Source organism: Anomaloglossus baeobatrachus, assembly GCF_048569485.1.
Source record: "Anomaloglossus baeobatrachus isolate aAnoBae1 chromosome 5 unlocalized genomic scaffold, aAnoBae1.hap1 SUPER_5_unloc_20, whole genome shotgun sequence".
Lineage (NCBI taxonomy): Eukaryota > Metazoa > Chordata > Amphibia > Anura > Aromobatidae > Anomaloglossus > Anomaloglossus baeobatrachus.
This window is the reverse complement of record NW_027441796.1, coordinates 382,183-405,726: the sequence shown is the minus strand read 5'-3', so window position 1 is coordinate 405,726 and position 23,544 is coordinate 382,183. Positions and strand designations below refer to the sequence as shown.

The 23,544-nt window shown below is 48.6% G+C and overlaps 1 protein-coding gene across 1 annotated transcript in view; it reads left to right on the top strand.

Moving 5' to 3' along the window:
* LOC142258984 (uncharacterized) overlaps positions 1-23,544 on the top strand; it is a 46,317-nt gene that overhangs the window by 10,674 nt on the left and 12,099 nt on the right. The window contains exon 2 of the mRNA XM_075331525.1: positions 3,247-3,472. Within this exon, the coding sequence (XP_075187640.1) occupies positions 3,247-3,472 (226 nt within the window). The remainder of the gene's footprint in view (positions 1-3,246; positions 3,473-23,544) is intronic.

The following is a 23,544-nucleotide window of genomic DNA, read 5'->3' as shown; positions in this document are numbered from 1 at the left end:
TGCCCAGAACCTGTTTGGGCCAGGCTGGAGGGATCTGAATTTGATCTGGGGCATCACTAGGTATGTAAATGTGGTGTGAAATCAGTGGCCCAAAGCCATTTAACCCCTCAAAAACACCAGTTACTTATTCAAATCTGTGAAAAGTGGGTTTTTCCCACTTTGATGCCAGTTCTGATGCCCAGAACCTGTTTGGGCCAGGCTGGAGTGATCTGAATTTGATGTGTGGCATCACTAGGTATGTAAGTGTGGTGTTAGATCAGTGGCCCAACGCCATTTAATCCCTCAAAAACACCAGTTACTTATTCAAATTTGTGAAAACTGGGGTTTTGCCCACTTTGATGCCAGTTCTGATACCCAGAACCTGTTTGGGCCAGGCTGAAGTGATCTGAATTTGATGTGTGGCATCACTAGGTATGTAAATGTGGTGTGAAATTAGTGGCCCAAAGCCATTTAACCCCTCAAAAACACCAGTTACTTATTCAAATCTGTGAAAAGTGGGTTTTTCCCACTTTGATGCCAGTTCTGATGCCCAGAACCTGTTTGGGCCAGGCTGGAGTGTTCTGAATTTGATGTGTGGCATCACTAGGTATGTAAGTGTGGTGTTAGATCAGTGGCCCAACGCCATTTAATCCCTCAAAAACACCAGTTACTTATTCAAATCTGTGAAAACTGGGGTTTTGCCCACTTTGATGCCAGTTCTGATACCCAGAACCTGTTTGGGCCAGGCTGAAGTGATCTGAATTTGATGTGTGGCATCACTAGGTATGTAAGTGTGGTGTTAGATCAGTGGCGCAATGCCATTTAATCCCTCAAAAACACCAGTTACTTATTCAAATCTGTGAAAACTGGGGTTTTGCCCACTTTGATGCCAGTTCTGATGCCCAGAACCTGTTTGGGCCAGGCTGGAAGGATCTCAATTTGATATGGGGCATCACTAGGTAAGTAAGTGTGGTGTTAGATCAGTGGCCCAAAGCCAATTAACCCCTCAAAAACACCAGTTACTTATTCAAATCTGTGAAAACTGGGGTTTTGCCCACTTTGATGCCAGTTCTGATGCTCAGAACCTGTTTGGGCCAGGCTGGAGGGATCTGAATTTGATCTGGGGCATCACTAGGTATGTAAATGTGGTGTGAAATCAGTGGTCCAAAGCCATTTAACCCCTCAAAAACACCAGTTACTTATTCAAATCTGTGAAAAGTGGGTTTTTCCCACTTTGATGCCAGTTCTGATGCCCAGAACCTGTTTGGGCCAGGCTGGAGTGATCTGAATTTGATGTGTGGCATCACTAGGTATGTAAGTGTGGTGTTAGATCAGTGGCCCAAAGTCATTTAATCCCTCAAAAACACCAGTTACTTATTCAAATCTGTGAAAACTGGGTTTTGCCCACCTTGATGCCAGTTCTGATACCCAGCACCTGTTTGGGCCAGGCTGAAGTGATCTGAATTTGATGTGGGGCATCACTAGGTATGTAAATGTGGTGTGAGATCAGTGGCCCAAAGCCATTTAACCCCTCAAAAACACCAGTTACTTATTCAAATCTGTGAAAACTGGGGTTTTGCCTACTTTGATGCCAGTTCTGATGCCCAGAACCTGTTTGGGCCAGGCTGGAAGGATCTGAATTTGATATGGGGCATCACTAGGTAAGTAAGTGTGGTGTTAGATCAGTGGCCCAAAGTCATTTAACCCCTCAAAAACACCAGTTACTTATTCAAATCTGTGAAAACTGGAGTTGTGCCCATTTTGATGCCAGTTCTGATGCCCAGAACCTGTTTGGGCCAGGCTGGAGTGATCTGAATTTGATGTGGGGCATCACTAGGTATGTAAATGTTGTGTGAGATCAGTGGCCCAAAGCCATTTAACCCCTCAAAAACAGCAGTTACTTATTCAAATCTGTGAAAACTGGAGTTTTGCCCATTTTGATGCCAGTTCTGATGCCCAGAACCTGTTTGGTCCAGGCTGGAGTGATCTGAATTTGATGTGGGGCATCACTAGGTATGTAAATGTTGTGTGAGATCAGTGGCCCAAAGCCATTTAACCCCTCAAAAACAGCAGTTACTTATTCAAATCTGTGAAAACTGGGGTTTTGCCCACTTTGATGCCAGTTCTGATACCCAGAACCTGTTTGGGCCAGGCTGGAGGGATCTGAATTTGATGTGGGGCCTCACTAGGTATGTAAATGTGGTGTGAGATCAGTGGCCCAAAGCCATTTAACCCCTCAAAAACACCAGTTAGTTATTCAAATCTTTGAAAACTGGGGTTTTGACCACTTTGATGCCAGTTCTGATGCCCAGAACCTGTTTGGGCCAGGCTGAAGTGATCTGAATTTGATGTGGGGCATCACTAGGTATGTAAATGTGGTGTGAGATCAGTGGCCCAAAGCCATTTAACCCCTCAAAAACACCAGTTACTTATTCAAATCTGTGAAAACTGGGGTTTTGCCCACTTTGATGCCCGTTCTGATGCCCAGATCCTGTTTCGGCCAGGCTGGAGGGATCTGAATTTGATGTGGGGCATCACTAGGTATGTAAATGTGGTGTGAGATCAGTGGCCCAAAGCCATTTAACCCCTCAAAAACACCAGTTACTTATTCAAATCTGTGAAAACTGGGGTTTTGCCCACTTTGATGCCAGTTCTGATGCCCAGAACCTGTTTGGGCAGGATAGAGGGATCTGAATTTGATGTATGGCATCACTACATATGTAAATGTGGTGTGAGATTAGTGGCGGAAAGCCATTTAACCCCTCAAAAACACCAGTTACTTATTCAAATCTGTGAAAACTGGCTGTGTGCCCACTTTGATGCCAGTTTTGATGCCCAGAACCCCTTTGGGCCAGGCTGGAGTCACTTAAGTTTGATTAGAGGCATCACTAGATATGCAATTGTGGTGTTATATCAGTGGCCTAAAGCCATTTAACCCTTTCACTAACATACTTTGGTGCCCACTTTGATGCCCATTTTTTTGCCAGTTTTATAAGTTTCGCAGCTGAGTTTCAGTGTATTTATATTAGGGCTCATCAGCGCATTGTATTTTATTATTGTTATGTGTTATTTTTGTTGTTAAATGCATAAAAAACTGAGAAAACTAAATTGCCGAATAAGAAACTGCCGAATAAGAAACCAACTTCAGCCCCGAATAAGAAACTGGACGAATAAGAAACCAACTTCAGCATCGTATGTTAGTAATCGTTTCACAGTTGGCAGCGTTGTGATGTAACACTCTGAATTGATTGTTTCTCCACGTTGTAGGAAATCCCCGTGGATAACGCCATCTGCGCCTCAAACACTGAGGCCAGGATTTCCCGGCTGAGGACGATGTCTTGGATGTCTTTTTCTGGCCCGAGCCTTTGTGCTGATATTCCATGGACTGACGTATCGGCTCCGGTCTGTAGTGGTGTACACAAGCTTCATCTCCGGTCACAATTGAATGCAGAAAGGCGTCACCTTAATTCTTGTAACGTGAGAGGATTTCCTGGTAAATGTCCAGTCTGTGGCTTTCATGTCAGACGTCAGCATCCGGGGCAGCCATCGTGCACAGATCTTCCCATAACCAAGCAGAGCAATAATGTGACTACACTTTCCTTTGAAATGCCGATTGTCCTTACAATTTCTCATTGAGTGATACGACCATCATCCTGAGTCTACGTTTTCCATGTGTAACTCCATGGTTGCTATCACAGGACGTCCAACTCTTTTTTTGTCACACAAGTCAGATGTTCCCGCCTCATCATCTTTAATCTTACTACTGGCCCAACGACGCACAGTGCACATCTGCACAATCACCATACACGGCTTGTATTCTCTGATGGATCTCCTTTGGGGTGACACCTGCTGCTGTCAAGAATTCAATGACAGCACGTTGTCTAAATCACATTGACCTATTGTCTGCACAGGGTTCATTCTTTACACTGTAATAACACAACCGTTCATTGCTAAGGTTTCCCGCCAACTGGAGCTGTAGAGGAGAGTCTACTGAACAGTCCAGTACCTGCCCCATACCAGCGCTGCCATCTGTGAGGAGTTATGAAGGTGGAGGCATTACTTTTCATTCAACCCTTGTATTATTGTGTTTTTGGCCTTACAGCCTCATTTCTCTGACCTGCGCTCAGTCCCGGGGGTCCGGCGCTTTCTGTGTTACAGATTTGGGGCGTCTCCGTAGACGTTTTTCCAGGCCTTTCCCTTAGACCGTGCTCACACTGTTGTATGTTTTCTCATGTATCAGACTCTAGTGTGGAGCCGAGTGTCATTCACTATAATTAGATTCCATCATATGCAAGATTTGGATAAAAGTGCAGAGAAGATGGAGAAATTAAAGGGTTTATCCAGCTTTTTAGTAACTATTACGCTACATAGATACATGTAGGTTGATACCAACTACTTACCTGCTCTTCTGTGAGCTCCTCTCTCTTTGCACAGAGGTCATGTTAGATAGTTGCATAGGTTGAAAAAAGACCTTGGTCCATCTAGTTCAACCTTCCTCCAACAATTTTACATTTTGATATTAAGTCATTTATAACCGACAATGTTGTGTACTGAGGAAATCATCCAACCTTTTTTAAAAGCTGTTATAGTATCTGCCATTACTACCTCTTGTGGTAGGGCATTCCACAGTCTGACTGCTCTAACTGTAAAGAACCCTTTCCTATTTAGCTGTTGGAATCGCTTTTCTTCCACTCGCAGTGTATGCCCCCTGGTCCTTAGTATTGTCTTTGGAAGGAATAAGTCATGTGCCAGTCCTTTATATTGACCACACATGTATTTATACATATAAATGAGATCTCCTCTGAGACGTCATTTTTCTAAGCTAAACATATCTAACTTTTTCAACCTCTCATCATATGGGAGGTCTTCCATTCCTTGTAGTAGTCTAGTTGCCCGCCTTCAAACTGACTCTAACTTCTGTATGTCCTTCTTAAAATGTGGAGCCCAAAACTAGATCCCATATTCCAGATGTGGCCTTACAAGTGATTTATAGAGGTGTAACAATACATTGGGATCACGGGATCTAATATCTCTTTTTATACACCCTAAAATCTTGTTTACTTTAGCAGCTGCTGCTTGACATTGATTACTGCTGCTCAGCTTATTTGTAATGAGAATATCCAAGTCCTTCTCCTGTTCTGTAGTCCCGAGTTTACTTCCATCTAATGTATATGCAGTTATAGGATTACTCTGTCCTAAGTGCATTACTTTACATTTATCAACATTAAATCTCATTTGCCAAGTATCTGCCCATTCTGACATCTTATCCATATCGTTTTGTAATATTTTACTATCAGGTTAGTTTTTAATATCATACATAGTTTGGTGGCATCAGCAAAGACTGACACTGTACTATCAATCCCATCCACAAGGTCATTAATAAAGAGATTAAAAAGGATTGGTCCTAGTACAGATCCCTGCGGCACCCCACTGCTAATTATAGCCCATTTAGAGAATATACTGTTGAGGTCGCCTGAGTTATAGCTTGTTTGTTCTAATGTAATAAGAATATCTGTGTATATAAATAATCAAAATGTAGATGTAGTTGTATAATTATCTGTCTGTCTCTGTAGCCATCGCATGGAACTATAGTATAATTCAAAGTTGTATAATCATGAAGGAGTTAACCAAAGATGATGAAGCCAGAATGTGAAGCTGTAAAAGTGTTATCAGTAAGGTTCACATAGAGGGAATGTACGGGAGGCAGGCAATGTGATGTGAAAAATAGGGGAGTGAAAGCACTCCTTCGTTAGCTTCAAGGTAATTTATGCTTACTTACGGTATAATTGGATCTATCGAATTAAACTAGTTCAGTTGATGACGCTGGCTGGGAAGAGAGCATGTCTGTGTTCTTTGTCTTATATACATTGATATATATTGGCACTGATATACAGATAATACGGCACCGTCTCTGGATATCCCAAATGAGGACTCCATTAGCAGTCTTCAACGCAAATTCCTCCCTTGACAGTTTGGCGCCCATCAGCGTGGGACTCCTTCAAGGCCGCATTACCGACCTGCAAATACCGATTATTTGGATGTCACGGACTGAGACCTCCCTCCGCTACAACCAGGCTGATCCCCTACAACCCTCGGTGAGTGTTACATATTTTGTATTCACTGCCGTTGTGGTTGTTCTTGGAGAGGAGGGAGTGATGGGCTGTGTGTCCTTATCGGTGTTAAAAGGTTCCTGATTGTGACTCAGATTGGAGCTCAGAGCACGATCCCAGCCCTGAGGTGTGGATCGAGTGTCACACGGGATCCAGAGGACGGTTGTTAGGGCAGGAAAGACGGTGTTGGCTGGATATAGCTAGTTAGACTGACCCGGTCTGTAATTAAAGACGCGGGGGGTTCCCGTGACTGAAGATAGGGATTAGGACATTAAATTTGATACAGTTGACCAAGTCCGGAGGTCGGGACATTCTTGTATATGCATGTACATTTTTGTACGTCCTCCTCCTTTCATGAGACAGATCCTCAATGAAAGAAGATGGGGATTAGGACAATAAAAAATATTGGTGCAGCTGATCAAGTCCGGAGGGAATACATTTTGTACCCCTCCTCCAAGTGCGGGATACCCTTATTACTATATAGCTGAGGAGTTGCCAGCTAGTATAGAGGTGTAGCCTTAAGTTCCGGCCGGGCTGTAACGCTCACCGCATAGTCATATATTAGTGTAATCCAGACAGCACCAAGATAACAAAAATGTTTAGAACGGAGAAGACAAGGTTAAAAAACCTGAGGATTCACAGAATAGATTTAGTAAACATTCCTTAGGGAGGGGCACGTGCTGGAGACAGTTCAGCTGTGCATCATGCCCCAGAGATTTTCAGAATATTATTTGTTGATTGATGCTGAATTGTTTAACAGAATAACACAGATATTGCTATAAGAAAGATATATTGAGGTCAAAGAAGAGGATGAGCGAGGAGATGTTGTGTTTTACTATATGTTACCCAAGTCTGAGGAAGGATCTGAGGGTCCTCCGGCAGGTTGTTCTGTTGCTGCCCCGCAACCTGATCCCCATTCTATTTCCCCTATTTCAGAGCTGCTCATAGATGCTGTGATCCCACCTACTAGCCGGAATTCCTTAACTCTTCTTGTACTGCCCACACCAGCATTAGTTCCCTCTGTTCCAGCATCCACCTGACAGTTAGTAGAGCTAGTAGAGCTATCCCCCACAACCCCCACATTGACTCTGCCCACTCCTGCCCCCGTCTATCCAGAAGTACCAATTGAGAAACCGCCCCCATACGACCCAGCCAGCTGCACATGTTACCAGTGTGGCTACCAAAACACAGACTGGAGAGATGGTTGTAATAATTGTGCAGCTCACCGCCCACACCTGAATTACGGCCATAAGCCTGTCCCAATACTCCCTGTTTTAACTCCCGGAGGAGGTTACTATGTGCCTCCTGTACACCAGAGAACAACTGAACAGTCTCAGGAGCTGTTATCCACACCCATACCCCTGGCCCCTCCTGTTTCTGCAATGCCGTCTCTCCCCTTACCGGCCAGTCTGCCGTGACGCTCCCCAGTTACCAATCCCCTCCCCTTGGATCCCCCTTTTTCCCCTAGGACACATAGTCAGTTTTACCCCGAACCTGACGAGGAACAGCCCTCATTTAAATGCCTCATCCAGTTAGAGGCATTAATTCCCTGCTTGCCAGATCCCAACTTAACCCTATGCGATTTTATAGGAAGATGCTACAGGTCCAGCAGTTATATTCAGCTGCTCGGAAGGACCTAGTTAACCTGACCAAGATAAAAGCAGGAGACAGTTTTTGGCCCTTAATGGAGCCCCATCTCACAATGCCCCCAGGCACTGATGATACCATTTTCCAAAGTGGACAACAGTATTGTGCCGCTTTAAAAAGATGGGCTCAAGATCAATTTGTGTATACAACCGCGCCGGTGCAGCCCCCACCACAGCCCATGCCCCGACAGGGCCCAAACCCCGTATACGTAGCTCCCAATCAACAAAACCAGCAGAGCCAGCAACAGAATTGTTGGCATTGTGGTCAGCCCGGTCACTATCAAAGAAAGTGTCACACCCCCAAATCTCAGTGTTTGGCCAGGTACCCTCAAAACCGTAACCAAAACTTGCAACACACAAATCCACAATAAAGGTGTTCCCTGTAGATTCAGTAATGATCTATCTGAAGCCAGGTGTGCCTTTTCCCAGAGTATCACAGTATCCCTTTAAATCAGTCCCAGGTGATTTCCCAAGATACTGCCCACAGTCCGGCTTCACCCAGGAGTCTGCCCCAACCTTCCCTAATGACACAGGGGGGAGCCCCAGACTGCTTGTTTTTGTTGCAGTGATTTCCAGTCCCAAGCCATCTATTTTAATGATGCTCTTGCACTCCTGCAGGGATGTGTGGGAGGGTATACAGTACGCTGCTAGTTATCACAAGTTGTGAAAGAAGAAAAACAAAAAGGTAGTTTCAGCAGATTTACAAAGCTGTTTCTGTCTTATGTACTAAGAAGTGCTTTTTCCGGCTGGTGGAGTGGATTTTGTTTAATCCTTAGAGTTCAAAATTTCATAGGAGATTATCAATAGTATTCTGCTGCTATTTAAATAATTAAATTCATTTTGCAGGGAAAAGTATATTTTTTAAAATATACAAATTAGTTTTTATTGTTATGTTTTTGTTTTGTATTATTTTTGCATACAAACTGCCAATATTGATTACTTTCCTTTTTTTTTGTAGATACAGAATATCTATGAACCCTGTTGTAAGGTTTCAAAATTTCCCAGTAGAGTATAAGTTATATTTATCGGTTGGTTAATCATATTATTTACTGTTATAGATCTATATATTTTGCCAAAGTAGTATATAAAAACAAAAAATAAAAAGGGAGGAAGTAGATACCTATTACATTTTTCCAGCAGCAGACATATTGGATAGGCTTTAAAGCTGGCCTTTCTTTTGCAACAGTTATGTCATGTTTATTGGATTATTATGAATGTAGGAATATATGTCTGTTATAGGAATGATCTAATCTATATTTTTTTTAGTTTTGTTTTTATAGATGGAATCAGATGGTGGTCGATTCTGCACTGGATATGCTACAGTTTACACAACATAAGGTAGTCTAAATTTAGGCCATTCCCTCCCCTCCTATCGGTACAGGAGGAAGTGACGTAAGTGCCTCTCTAGATGGGTGGAGCAGTATTAGGTAAGAGTCAAAATGTATGTAGGATGTAGATCTTTCCTGTTGTCAAATAAGCTAGGTACGCCGAAAAGAAAGTCTATATCTGAGCTGATGGAATCGTATGGAGATCCCCGCACAGGTGCAGCTGACCAAGAAGCAGTGAAAGGGCCTAGAGTTGAGGAGTCCTTTACCATGTATAGAGACCATGCCTTGGTGACATCTGTCACGTCAGTGACTTCTGTCACTCCTTCTGTTCTTAAATCCCTACAGGAAAAAGCGAACCAATAAGGAGTGGAGTGCGAGACGCAGGGAGCCGGCTGACTGAGGAAGGTCTGTGGATGAAGGGCAGTAAGCTTTCTCTGCCATGAGATTTCTTCTTAATGATGGCCCAAGTAACATGGACTAACATCTGTGACAGTTGGATATCAGTGTGCGCTTTGGTGTTGCCAGGGTTCAGTACCCAGGTAGGCAAACTCACCCGGTCCTGTGAAACACGTTCGTAAAACAATGAGGAAAAACTGTAAAGAGTCCGTAGAAACACCCTGCACCTGCTCTACCCATTCTTAGAGACTGCAAACTGATTATAGATGTATATCATGAGCACGTTGTATGCAAGTCTGTGCGTGTTGTGTAGCTTTCTCTCCAGGTCTGGTGAGAGGCTTTCCAGTGCAGAAAACGATGTTATTGCTGAAAATCCACATAATGCAAGTGGTATGTAAAAGACAAACTAATAGGTTGTAAATCAATGCGTGTTGTGTTTCTCTTTAGTGAGTGTTGTGTTTCTCTTCAGTAATAAACAGGTTCCAATGTAAAGTGTATTTTCTAATTCCAGATCCTAAATCAGAGTTAGTAGTATATGGTTTTCGGTCAGGAGACTGATTAATCCTAAAAGGACACAGACATTTCGATAAAGCTCAACGGCAGGACAACATGGATTCACGCCCCGCATTGCAGAAGGGTCGATCCACCGGAGCTGCACTGAGCGTCCTGCTTAAGCCCACTTTACACGTTGCAATTAGTTGTACAATCGCATTTGCGATGTGACACGCCCAGGTTGCATACGGGATCTTATGAGATTGCACGTTGGTCGTTCATTTGCTATCACACGTGCGTTAGTAATCTATGTTAAATTGGTCAATTTTGTGTGCGATCCTTTAGATCATGTGTTCTGTGACGTATGCATTGGGCACCTTTTTTTTTTTTTTTTATTTATTGACTTGCCAAGCGTGTGTACTGTGTAGGGATGCGTTTTTACTATGTCATCTGCCATTCAGCTCTGCTACATGGCCGCTAACAGCAGACACAGACAGCCATGTAGCAGAGCTGAATGGCAGATGACAGCAGACACAGACAGAGCCGCACTGTCAGAATGAACTCGGGTGAACTTCACCCGACTTCACGGTCATGCTGCGGCTCTGTCTGTGTCGCGCCCTGATTAGCGGTCACCAGTGAAGGACTCACCGGTGACCGTTAAACTCCTGAGTAACTGAAGTTAGCAGCCCTCTCTCATACTCACCAATCCCCGATCCCCGGCGCTGCACGGCGTTCACACTGCTCCGGCGGCTTTTACTGTTTTGAAAAAGCCGGCCGCCCATTAAACAATCTCGTATTCCCTGCTTTCCCCGCCCACCGGCGCCTATGATTGGTTACAGTGAGACACGCCCCCACTCTGAGTGACAGGTGTCACACTGCAGCCAATCACAGCAGCCGGTGGGCGTGTCTATACTGTGTAGTGAAATAAATAATTAAATAATGAAAAAAAACGGCGTGCGGTTCCCCCCAATTTTAAAACCAGCCAGATAAAGCCATACGGCTGAAGGCTGGTATTCTCAGGATGGGGAGCTCCACGTTATGGGGAGCCCCCCACCCTAACAATATCAGCCAACAGCCGCCCAGAATTGCCGCATACATTATATGCGACAGTTGTGGGACTGTACCCGGCTCTTCCCGATTTGCCCTGGTGCGTTGGCAAATCGGGGTAATAAGGAGTTATTGGCAGCCCATAGCTGCCAATAAGTCCTAGATTAATCATGTCAGGCGTCTATGAGACACCTTCCATGATTAATCTGTAAATTACAGTAAATAAACACACACACACACACCCGAAAAAATCCTTTATTAGAAATAAAAAACACACACATATACCCTGGTTCACCACTTTAATCAGCCCCAAAAAGCCCTCCATGTTCGGCGTAATGCAGGATGCTCCAGCGTCGCTTCCAGCGCTGCTGCATGGAGGTGACCGGAGCTGCAGCAGACACAGCCGCTCCGGTCACCTCCACGCAGGTAGTGAAGACAGCCGCGCGATCAGCTGCTGTCACTGAGGTTACCCGCTGTCACTGGATCCAGCGGTGGCCGCGGGTAACCTCAGTGACAGCTCAGCTGATCGCGCTACTCACCGCCGCTCCTATCACCTCCACGCAGCAACTGAGGTGAGTAGCGCGATCAGCTGAGCTGTCACTGAGGTTACCCGCGGCCACCGCTGGATCCAGTGACAGCGGGTAACCTCAGTGACAGCAGCTGATCGCGCGTCTGTCTTCATTACCTGCGTGGAGGTGACCGGAGCGGCTGTGTCTGCTGCAGCTCCGGTCACCTCCATGCAGCAGCGCTGGAAGCGACGCTGGAGCATCCTGGATTACGCCGGACATGGAGGGCTTTTTGGGGCTGATTAAAGTGGTGAACCAGGGTATATGTTTGTGTTTTTTATTTCTAATAAAGGATTTTTTCGGGTGTGTGTGTTTATTTACTGTAATTTACAGATTAATCATGGAAGGTATCTCGGGGAGACGCCTGACATGATTAATCTTGGAGTTATTGGCAGCTATGGGCTGCCAATAACTCCTTATTACCCCGATTTGCCAACGCACCAGGGCAAATCGGGAAGAGCCGGGTACAGTCCCACAACTGTCGCATATAATGTATGCGGCAATTCTGGGCGGCTGTTGGCTGATATTGTTAGGCTGGGGGCTCCCCATAACGTGGAGCTCCCCATCCTGAGAATACCAGCCTTCAGCCGTATGGCTTTATCTGGCTGGTTTTAAAATTGGGGGGGACCGCACGCCGTTTTTTTTCATTATTTAATTATTTATTTCACTACACAGTATAGACACGCCCACCGGCTGCTGTGATTGGGTGCAGTGTGACACCTGTCACTCAGAGTGGGGGCGTGTCTCACTGTAACCAATCATAGGCGCCGGTGGGCGGGGAAAGCAGGGAATACGAGATTGTTTAATGGGCGGCCGGCTTTTTCAAAACAGTAAAAGCCGCCGGAGCAGTGTGAACGCCGTGCAGCGCCGGGGATCGGGGATGAGTATATGAGAGAGGGGGATAGACTGACATGGACAGAGAGTGAGGGACAGAGATAGTGACCGACTGACAGAGATTAGTGAATGACAGACATTGTGAGGCGCTTCAGAACGCAGCTTTTCAGCTGCGCTCTGAAGAGGACCTTTTTTAAGCTGCGGTGCAGAGCGCACACCTGCGCACATAGCATCAGACATCAAAATCGTATGAGGGATGTCACACGTTACAATTCACTAGGTTCGTGCAACAAAACGCTCAATTCTAGAGAATGATACGATGTGTTTGCGATCAACGGTTTTGCGTTCAATCCTGATCGCACGTAGCTGTCACACGCAGATACCTCACAAACGATGCCGGATGTGCGTCACTTACAACTTGACCCCAACGACGGATTGTGAGATATATTGAAGCGTGTGTAGCGGGCTTTATATTTATCCTTTACAAAAAGACCTGTATAGTCCCAAACCATCATTGCCGAAACAGTTAGAAGAGAGGACTTAGAGAACCTTGAGACATGGGAAAGTCCAACTACAAAAGGTGAGGACTCGCCTAGGGGTCCTTGGTCTCAAACCGGTGAAGAAATCCCATTCCCCTCTCCACCCATGTCTCAACGTTCAGTCAGGCAAGATTTCCCAACAGATCTTTTTTCCTCTTTTCCTAAGGGAACACAGTACCCTTAGTATTTGGAGATGGCAGAAGTGAGTCAAGGGGGGACTGTTGAAGGTTGAGTAGTCGAAAATACTTAATTCAGCCATTTCATAGACCCAAAAATGTGGTTTGGTTAATGTAATCTAACCATTTACAAATGTTTTTGTTTCCTACTAATGCTGACAGGTGGGCGGGATGATGGGTGGGGGGTGCACGCATAGTAAACAGCCGGCCGCATGATCACCCCTGGCAACTACACCCTAGAGTGATCATGTGCGGCTGTTTTCACTGCCCCTCGTGCATCATCATCAGCGCGGGATGCAGTGAATCAGTATACTGTACTCACCGTTCCCCTGCACCATTGCAATGTCCTCCTGTCTGCCGGCTCCGGCTGCGTGTGGACACATGCGCACAGCAATGATGTCATCGCTGTGAGCGCCGCTAGTCTCCACACAGCCTGAGCCGGCAGACGGAAGGACATTGCGATGGTGCAGGGGAACGGTGAGTACAGTATACTGATTCACTGCACCCCGCGCTGATGATGATGCACGAGGGGCAGTGAAAACAGCCGCACATGATCACTCCAGGCTGTAGTTGCCAGGGGTGATCATGCGGCCGGCTGTTTACTATGCGCGCACCCCCGCCCATCAACCCGCCCACCTGTCAGCTTCAGTGCTGAGAGATGATGGGCGGGAGGATGGGCGTGCATATGTAATGAGTGGGCCCACGTGGTCACGGCAGGCGCTGCTACAGCCTGCTCGTGCCCCGATGACCCGCTCCACCACAGCACCCTCATTCCCCTCAACCACATTCAGACCATAAGACGCACCCCCCACTTTCCCCCAACATTTGGGGGGGAAAAAAGTACGTCTTATGGTCCGAAAAATACAGTAGTCTCTTAAGCCTTCCGATCCCACCCACAGGGATGTTTGTGCTAGGAATAGCTTATAGTGTTTTTAATTCCTCGATCACTGCCTAGGTCAATAACAAGCATGTCCTTCTGCTTGAGGGTGCCATTGACTTCGGTCTCGCTAGGGACTTTGTAGGGAAATACGCTACCAGGAACACGGCCACGACCCTGACCGCTGGACTATACCCCAAGCACAGGGGACGTGACTAGACCGTTCTACAACTTGTCAGCCTCCCACGTATCCGTGATCTAGGGATGACTCTAGAGGGGGCTTTACACGCAATGATATCGCTAACGATATGTCGTCGGGGTCACGGAATTCGTGACTCACATCCGGCGTCGTTAGTGACGTCGTTGTGTGAGACACCTACGAGCTACCGCTAACGATCAGAAATACTCACCAAATCGTTGATCGTTGACATGTCGTTCATTTTCCAAATGTCGTTGCTCGTTCAGGACACAGGTTGTTCGTCGTTCCTGAGGCAGCATACATCGCTACGTGTGACACCCCGGGAACGACGAACAGCAGCGTTCCTGCGTCCTCCGGCAACGAGGTGGGCATGTCGATAATGCGGCTGGTCTCCACCCCTCCACTTCTATTGGTGGCCCGCTGTGTGACGTCGCTGTGACAATGCACGAACCTCCCCCTTAAAAATGAGGTTATTCGCCACCCACAGCGTCGTCACTAGGAAGGTAAGTACGTGTGACGCGTATCTACCGCTCCGGGCTCGGCTGCGATTGAGCCGCTTGGATCCAAGCTCACTGGTGGGTGGCTCGAGCGTCTCCGGACCCGGGGGCCTCGTGGTCATCTTCGATCTGAAAGGGGGGCTGGCGGTTTTAGGGGACGTAGGTGCACGGCTGGAGCCATGTTTGAGTTTGTGACGCCACCCACGGGTTGTGGTGAAGGTGGACACCACCGCTGCTATTGCGGGACACCCGGGGGAGATGTTATGCAGCAAGTTGTTAACCCCTCCATGGGCAGGGATGGTGGCCCCAGGACCCGTTGAGAGTTGTTTGGTTGGGCGGTGCAGGGAGGTGTGCGGCCGGAGGGCACTGTTGTACTCACGATTAGAAACATACACAAGTCTCTGGTAAACCAAGTTGATGGTGGCCGGTGCCCGCAGCTGGCTGCGTCTGGTCCCCCACCCGGTTGGTGGTCTCTGCCTTTCTCCTGCACCGTGTAGTGTAGCTGTGGACTGCATGCGCTTCAGCGACGGGAGTCCGCTCCCCGGCTTTGTGTATGTCAGGACAGCCCTTTTGCCCGCAGACGCTGGCCCGTGGGATCTCTCTGCCTGTGCGGTGGCTTTCTATCCCCCTTGTTGGGCTGTTGTCTTGAGTCAGGACTTTGGGTGAGAAAGGACCTACAGTCCAGACCGCAATCAGTTAATTAACTCGGTCCAGTGGCTTCTGGACCTCGTTTCAGGGTTTGAGTACCCCGCTTTGTGCTCCGGTTTCCGATTCGGTTCCCCGGGTCGGTACCGGCGGGCCACTACCCTGTCCCGGTCCACCACGGTTCCACCGAGCCGTCTTCCCAACACCTGCAGGCTGAGGCCACCGCTTGCCTCCTAGCCAGAGGTACCAGGGCCCCTACCCCGGCACCTGTCAGATTACTGCAGACCTGCTGCACAGGCCTGCTTCCTCTCTACTCCACTCCTAAAACTCATCTGACTGTCAGACTGCACTGTTTTCCCGCCTCCGGCCCTCTGAACTCCTCGGTGGACGTGGCTAACCGCCTGGCTCCGCCCCCCTGGTGTGTCCATCAAGCCCAGAGAGGGGTGACTAGATGGTTGGCTGATGACACCTTTTTAAGGGACAGGTGTTGTGCGGGGTGGTAACTGTGACTACCTGGCTAGTCCAGGGCGACACACGTATCGGCGATATTGTGCGCCAATGGCAACAATTTGCCCGTGATGCACAAACGACGGGGGCGGGTGCTGCGTGTAAAGCAGCCTTTAGAGTCAGAAATCAGTCTCAATGTTGGCCTTATCTTTTCTACTTCTCCTTTGGGACTCAACTACCCCTTTCCCTCTAACTGCCCTATTTATAGTATCCTGTCCTCCTCCTCCTCTATTATCCCGCTCTCCGCCAACCCAGGTGCCAAGCATATGATCCTTGGGCCAGACTGCCACCTGGTGGCGACCCACACACAGTACTATGCATTGAAATACAATATACAGTGGAACCTCGCTTAACGAGTAACCCAGTTAATGAGAATTTCGCTTAATAAGCAAAGCTTTCTGTAAATTTGTAACTCTGTTTACGAGAAAGCTTTGCTGTATGAGCAAAATACTCACTGCACACACTTCCGGTTCCGTACATCCACCGCGCTCTGACCCGCTCTTGCAGTCCACACAAACACACACATGCACGCACAAAACACACACAAACATACACGCATGCACACACATACAGTATTATGCTCACCTTATTTTCCGTTCCATCGCCGACCTCCTGGGTCTTGTAGTTCGCCGCTCCAGGCTGTGTATCGGTAACCATCGGCGACGAGGCAGGAACTTCCGCTGTCAGACGCTACTCAAAGGCAGCGCGCTGGCCAATCAGAGGCTCCTGCCTTTGACGTCAGCGCTCTGGGTGCAGAAGTTCCTCCCTCATCGTCATGGTTACCCGATACACAGCCTGTGAACCTAGCGAACAGCAAGTCCCAGCAGGCCGATGATGGAACGGAAGGTAAGGTGAGCATAATATGTGTGTGAGAGTTTGTGTGCGTTTGTACGTGTGTGGAATGGCACAATAGCGGACCAGGGTGGGACATTTACCAAGTTGTGGAATGAATTGTCTGCATTGCAATGATTTCCTATGGGACATCTTGCTTTGCTGAACGAGTAACTTGGTTAACAAGCACACTCCCAGAACGGATTGTTCTCGTTAACCAAGGTTCCACTGTACTAAACCCCTCAGTGTGCCGCAGTTGTGCAGAGGTGGCCTATCCCCGACTCCTTACAAGTGAATGAACTCAGGTGAGGTCACTGACGTCACCTGAGGTCAAGTTACCTGCAATCACAAGTGGAGGACCGTGGAAACCTCCAACTGTGGCCACGGCTAACGTAAGTGATGTCACCACTGATCGCTGCTCAGTCCCTGCCTGAACCTCATAGCGGCCAGTCATGTGCCATGATCACGCTGTGACTTTACATGTAGCAGAGCTGGAATTGTCGTGGGACCTCGTGTGGAAATATGTTGGAGATGCACGGGTGTTTGGGGATTAATAAAGTGGTAAAAGGGGGTATCTGCTACATACACATCATGCACACACGGCTCCGTTACATACACAGCTCCACTACGTAGAATCATACACACATAGCACTGCTACGTACACATCGTACACATGTGGCTCTGCTCCATATACGTCATACACACATTTCAGCAACTTGTGATCAAGACCGATCAGGTCCAAACGTCTTTATTTGAAAGTCGCTCAACAAATCTTCTCCTCACCTGAACTTATCAATAAAGAATTCAATAAAGCAAAGATTCAAATAACAGTGTGAGGGAATCACATACATACGCAACAGGGGTCACATACATATGCAACAGGGGTCACATACATACGCAACAATAGTTTACTATAACCGTCCACTGACACCGTGCCTCATCCAGTGTGTGCAAGTTAATATAGGACTACAGTGAGGAGCTGATCATGTGACCCCTGACTCCTCCCCTCCATGTGACATCATCACAGGTCCTGTAAGCACAGAGCAGCCATATATCTAGTGTGCGGCTCTGCAGGTGGAGGTAGGTGCAGGGTATTATATATCTAGTGTGCGGCTCTGCAGGTGGAGGTAGGTGCAGGGTATTATATATCTAGTGTGCGGCTCTGCAGGCGGAGGTAGGTGCAGGGTATTGTATATCTAGTGTGCGGCTCTGCAGGCGGAGGTAGGTGCAGGGTATTGTATATCTAGTGTGCGGCTCTGCAGGCGGAGGTAGGTGCAGGGTATTGTATATCTAGTGTGCGGCTCTGCAGGTGGAGGTAGGTGCAGGTTATTATATATCTAGTGTGCGGCTCTGCAGGAGGAGGTAGGTGCAGGGTATTATATATCTAGTGTGCGGCTCTGCAGGTGGAGGTAGGTGCAGGGTATTATATATCTAGTGTGCGGCTCTGCAGGTGGAGGTAGGTGCAGGGTATTATATATCTAGTGTGCGGCTCTGCAGGTGGAGGTAGGTGCAGGGTATTATATATCTAGTGTGCGGCTCTGCAGGTGGAGGTAGGTGCAGGGTATTATATATCTAGTGTGCGGCTCTGCAGGAGGAGGTAGGTGCAGGGTATTATATATCTAGTGTGCGGCTCTGCAGGTGGAGGCAGGTGCAGGTTATTATATATCTAGTGTGCGGCTCTGCAGGTGGAGGTAGGTGCAGGGTATTATATATCTAGTGTGCGGCTCTGCAGGTGGAGGTAGGTGCAGGGTATTATATATCTAGTGTGCGGCTCTGCAGGTGGAGGTAGGTGCAGGGTATTATATATCTAGTGTGCGGCTCTGCAGGTGGAGGTAGGTGCAGGGTAGTATATATCCAGTGTGCGGCTCTGCAGGTGGAGGTAGGTGCAGGGTATTATATATCTAGTGTGCGGCTCTGCAGGTGGAGGTAGGTGCAGGGTATTATATCTCTAGTGTGCGGCTCTGCAGGTGGAGGTAGGTGCAGGGTATTATATATCTAGTGTGCGGCTCTGCAGGTGGAGGTAGGTGCAGGGTATTATATATCTAGTGTGCGGCTCTGCAGGTGGAGGTAGGTGCAGGGTATTATATATCTAGTGTGCGGCTCTGCAGGTGGAGGTAGGTGCAGGGTATTATATATCTAGTGTGCGGCTCTGCAGGTGGAGGTAGGTGCAGGGTATTATATATCTAGTGTGCGGCTCTGCAGGTGGAGGTAGGTGCAGGGTATTATATATCTAGTGTGCGGCTCTGCAGGTGGAGGTAGGTGCAGGGTATTATATATCTAGTGTGCGGCTCTGCAGGTGGAGGTAGGTGCAGGGTATTATATATCTAGTGTGCGGCTCTGCAGGTGGAGGTAGGTGCAGGGTATTATATATCTAGTGTGCGGCTCTGCAGGTGGAGGTAGGTGCAGGGTATTATATATCTAGTGTGCGGCTCTGCAGGAGGAGGTAGGTGCAGGGTATTATATATCTAGTGTGCGGCTCTGCAGGTGGAGGCAGGTGCAGGTTATTATATATCTAGTGTGCGGCTCTGCAGGTGGAGGTAGGTGCAGGGTATTATATATCTAGTGTGCGGCTCTGCAGGTGGAGGTAGGTGCAGGGTATTATATATCTAGTGTGCGGCTCTGCAGGTGGAGGTAGGTGCAGGGTATTATATATCTAGTGTGCGGCTCTGCAGGTGGAGGTAGGTGCAGGGTAGTATATATCCAGTGTGCGGCTCTGCAGGTGGAGGTAGGTGCAGGGTATTATATATCTAGTGTGCGGCTCTGCAGGTGGAGGTAGGTGCAGGGTATTATATATCTAGTGTGCGGCTCTGCAGGTGGAGGTAGGTGCAGGGTATTATATATCTAGTGTGCGGCTCTGCAGGTGGAGGTAGGTGCAGGGTATTATATATCTAGTGTGCGGCTCTGCAGGTGGAGGTAGGTGCAGGGTATTATATATCTAGTGTGCGGCTCTGCAGGTGGAGGTAGGTGCAGGGTATTATATATCTAGTGTGCGGCTCTGCAGGTGGAGGTAGGTGCAGGTTATTATATATCTAGTGTGCGGCTCTGCAGGTGGAGGTAGGTGCAGGGTATTATATATCTAGTGTGCGGCTCTGCAGGTGGAGGTAGGTGCAGGGTATTATATATCTAGTGTGCGGCTCTGCAGGTGGAGGTAGGTGCAGGGTATTATATATCTAGTGTGCGGCTCTGCAGGTGGAGGTAGGTGCAGGGTATTATATATCTAGTGTGCGGCTCTGCAGGTGGAGGTAGGTGCAGGGTATTATATATCTAGTGTGCGGCTCTGCAGGTGGAGGTAGGTGCAGGGTATTATATATCTAGTGTGCGGCTCTGCAGGTGGAGGTAGGTGCAGGGTATTATATATCTAGTGTGCGGCTCTGCAGGTGGAGGTAGGTGCAGGGTATTATATATCTAGTGTGCGGCTCTGCAGGTGGAGGTAGGTGCAGGGTATTATATATCTAGTGTGCGGCTCTGCAGGTGGAGGTAGGTGCAGGGTATTATATATCTAGTGTGCGGCTCTGCAGGTGGAGGTAGGTGCAGGGTATTATATATCTAGTGTGCGGCTCTGCAGGTGGAGGTAGGTGCAGGGTATTATATATCTAGTGTGCGGCTCTGCAGGTGGAGGTAGGTGCAGGGTATTATATATCTAGTGTGCGGCTCTGCAGGTGGAGGTAGGTGCAGGGTATTATATATCTAGTGTGCGGCTCTGCAGGTGGAGGTAGGTGCAGGGTATTATATATCTAGTGTGCGGCTCTGCAGGTGGAGGTAGGTGCAGGGTATTATATATCTAGTGTGCGGCTCTGCAGGTGGAGGTAGGTGCAGGGTATTATATATCTAGTGTGCGGCTCTGCAGGTGGAGGTAGGTGCAGGGTATTATATATCTAGTGTGCGGCTCTGCAGGAGGAGGTAGGTGCAGGGTATTATATATCTAGTGTGCGGCTCTGCAGGTGGAGGTAGGTGCAGGGTATTATATATCTAGTGTGCGGCTCTGCAGGTGGAGGTAGGTGCAGGTTATTATATATCTAGTGTGCGGCTCTGCAGGTGGAGGTAGGTGCAGGGTATTATATATCTAGTGCGCGGCTCTGCAGGTGGAGGTAGGTGCAGGGTATTATATATCTAGTGTGCGGCTCTGCAGGTGGAGGTAGGTGCAGGGTATTATATATCTAGTGCGCGGCTCTGCAGGTGGAGGTAGGTGCAGGGTATTATATATCTAGTGTGCGGCTCTGCAGGTGGAGGTAGGTGCAGGGTATTATATATCTAGTGTGCGGTTCTGCAGGTGGAGGCAGGTGCAGGGTATTATATATCTAGTGCGCGGCTCTGCAGGTGGAGGTAGGTGCAGGGTATTATATATCTAGTGTGCGGCTCTGCAGGTGGAGGTAGGTGCAGGGTATTATATATCTAGTGCGCGGCTCTGCAGGTGGAGGTAGGTGCAGGGTATTATATATCTAGTGTGCGGCTCTGCAGGTGGAGGTAGGTGCAGGGTATTATATATCTAGTGTGCGGCTCTGCAGGTGGAGGTAGGTGCAGGGTATTATATATCTAGTGTGCGGCTCTGCAGGTGGAGGTAGGTGCAGGGTATTATATATCTAGTGTGCGGCTCTGCAGGTGGAGGTAGGTGCAGGGTATTATATATCTAGTGTGCGGCTCTGCAGGTGGAGGTAGGTGCAGGGTATTATATATCTAGTGTGCGGCTCTGCAGGTGGAGGTAGGTGCAGGGTATTATATATCTAGTGTGCGGCTCTGCAGATGGAGGTAGGTGCAGGTTATTATATATCCAGTGTGCGGCTCTGCAGGTGGAGGTAGGTGCAGGGTATTATATATCTAGTGTGCGGCTCTGCAGGTGGAGGTAGGTGCAGGGTATTATATATCTAGTGTGCGGCTCTGCAGGTGGAGGTAGGTGCAGGGTATTATATATCTAGTGTGCGGCTCTGCAGGTGGAGGTAGGTGCAGGGTATTATATATCTAGTGTGCGGCTCTGCAGGTGGAGGTAGGTGCAGGGTATTATATATCTAGTGTGCGGCTCTGCAGGTGGAGGTAGGTGCAGGGTATTATATATCTAGTGTGCGGCTCTGCAGGTGGAGGTGTGTGGAGATTCCCCATTACTGGGGCAGGTGGTATTAACCCCTTCAGCTCTGAGACTTTCTTGGTATTTTTCTCTCGCTGATTTCTATGAATCGTGAGGTTTTTGTTCCTTTTCCTCTGATAGATACAGACGCCCCAACTATGAGAGGCCGGAAGTGAGGAAACCCGTCTGCCCTCGGTCCCTGGCCCCTTTCTGCCCTCGGTCCTCTGCCCCTTTCCGTCCTCGGCCCCTTTCCGCCCTCGGTCCCTGGCCCCTTTCCGCCCTCGGTCCTCTGCCCCTTTCCGTCCTCGGCCCCTTTCCGCCCTCTGTCCTCGGCTCCTTTCCGCCCTCTGTCCTCGGCCTCCTTCCGCCCTCGGTCCTCTGCCCCTTTCCGCCCTCGGTCCTCTGCCCTTTTCTGCCCTCGGTCCTCTGCCCCTTTCTGCCCTCGGTCCTCTGCCCCTTTCTGCCCTCGGTCCTCTGCCCCTTTCTGCCCTCGGTCCTCTGCCCCCTTCTGCCCTCGGTCCTCTGCCCCTTTCTGCCCTCGGTCCCTGGCCCCTTTCTGCCCTCGGTCCTCTGCCCCTTTCTGCCCTCGGTCCTCTGCCCCTTTCTGCCCTCGGTCCTCTGCCCCTTTCTGCCCTCGGTCCCTGGCCCCTTTCTGCCCTCGGTCCCTGGCCCCTTTCTGCCCTCGGTCCCTGGCCCCTTTCTGCCCTCGGTCCCTGGCCCCTTTCTGCCCTCGGTCCCTGGCCCCTTTCTGCCCTCGGTCCCTGGCCCCTTTCTGCCCTCGGTCCCTGGCCCCTTTCTGCCCTCGGTCCCTGGCCCCTTTCTGCCCTCGGTCCCTGGCCCCTTTCTGCCCTCGGTCCCTGGCCCCTTTCTGCCCTCGGTCCCTGGCCCCTTTCTGCCCTCGGTCCTCGGCCCCTTTCTGCCCCCGGTCCTCGGCCCCTTTCTGCCCTCGGTCCTCGGCCCCTTTCTCTCCCCACAGTATAATGTTTCCCCAGAATGTTCTCATTATGTTTCCCCTTATTCTCTCCAGTAATTGTATTATTACAGCGGATTCTTTATGATGTTACATCGTCATCTTCTCCCCATTCAGGTCCCTACAATATCGGATCCTCTCAGTGGAGATCTTCTATAGAAGAGAATTCTCCTGATTGCCCCGTGAAGGATGGATATGGACAGGGACAAGATGGCGGAGAGGATATTACACCTCACCCTAGAGATCCTCTTCCGGCTTACTGGAGAGGTGAGAGATTCTGATGACGTCACATTACATCATTCTTATCTATGGGAATAACAGATGCACAGAACTGGAGAGGTGAGGACTCTGGAAATGTCTGGAGTGAGATTTATTACTGTGTCTCTCCATAACCAGGATTACACAGTAGTGAAGAAGACCTCTAGTGAGCGCTGTCAGGCCCCTGTGTCTGAGGGATGGGGAAGACCCCTGAGCCCAATCACGGGGCCTCCACCTCACCCCCCGATACATGAGGACATCAATGACCAGAAGATCCTAGAACTCACCTACAAGATGATTGAGCTGCTGACTGGAGAGGTGACACTGCTGGGAATGCTGGGACATTATACAGTAACGCTATGAAGGGATCGGAGGTGACGGTATCATTGTATGTGTCAGGTTCCTATAAGGTGTCAGGACGTCACCGTCTATTTCTCCATGGAGGAGTGGGAGTATTTAGAAGGACACAAAGATCTGTACAAGGACGTCATGATGGAGGTTCCCCAGCCCCTCACATCACCAGGTAATAGACAGGACTAAATACACACGGCCTATGATTATCTGTATGTAAGGAATGAATTCAGTCCC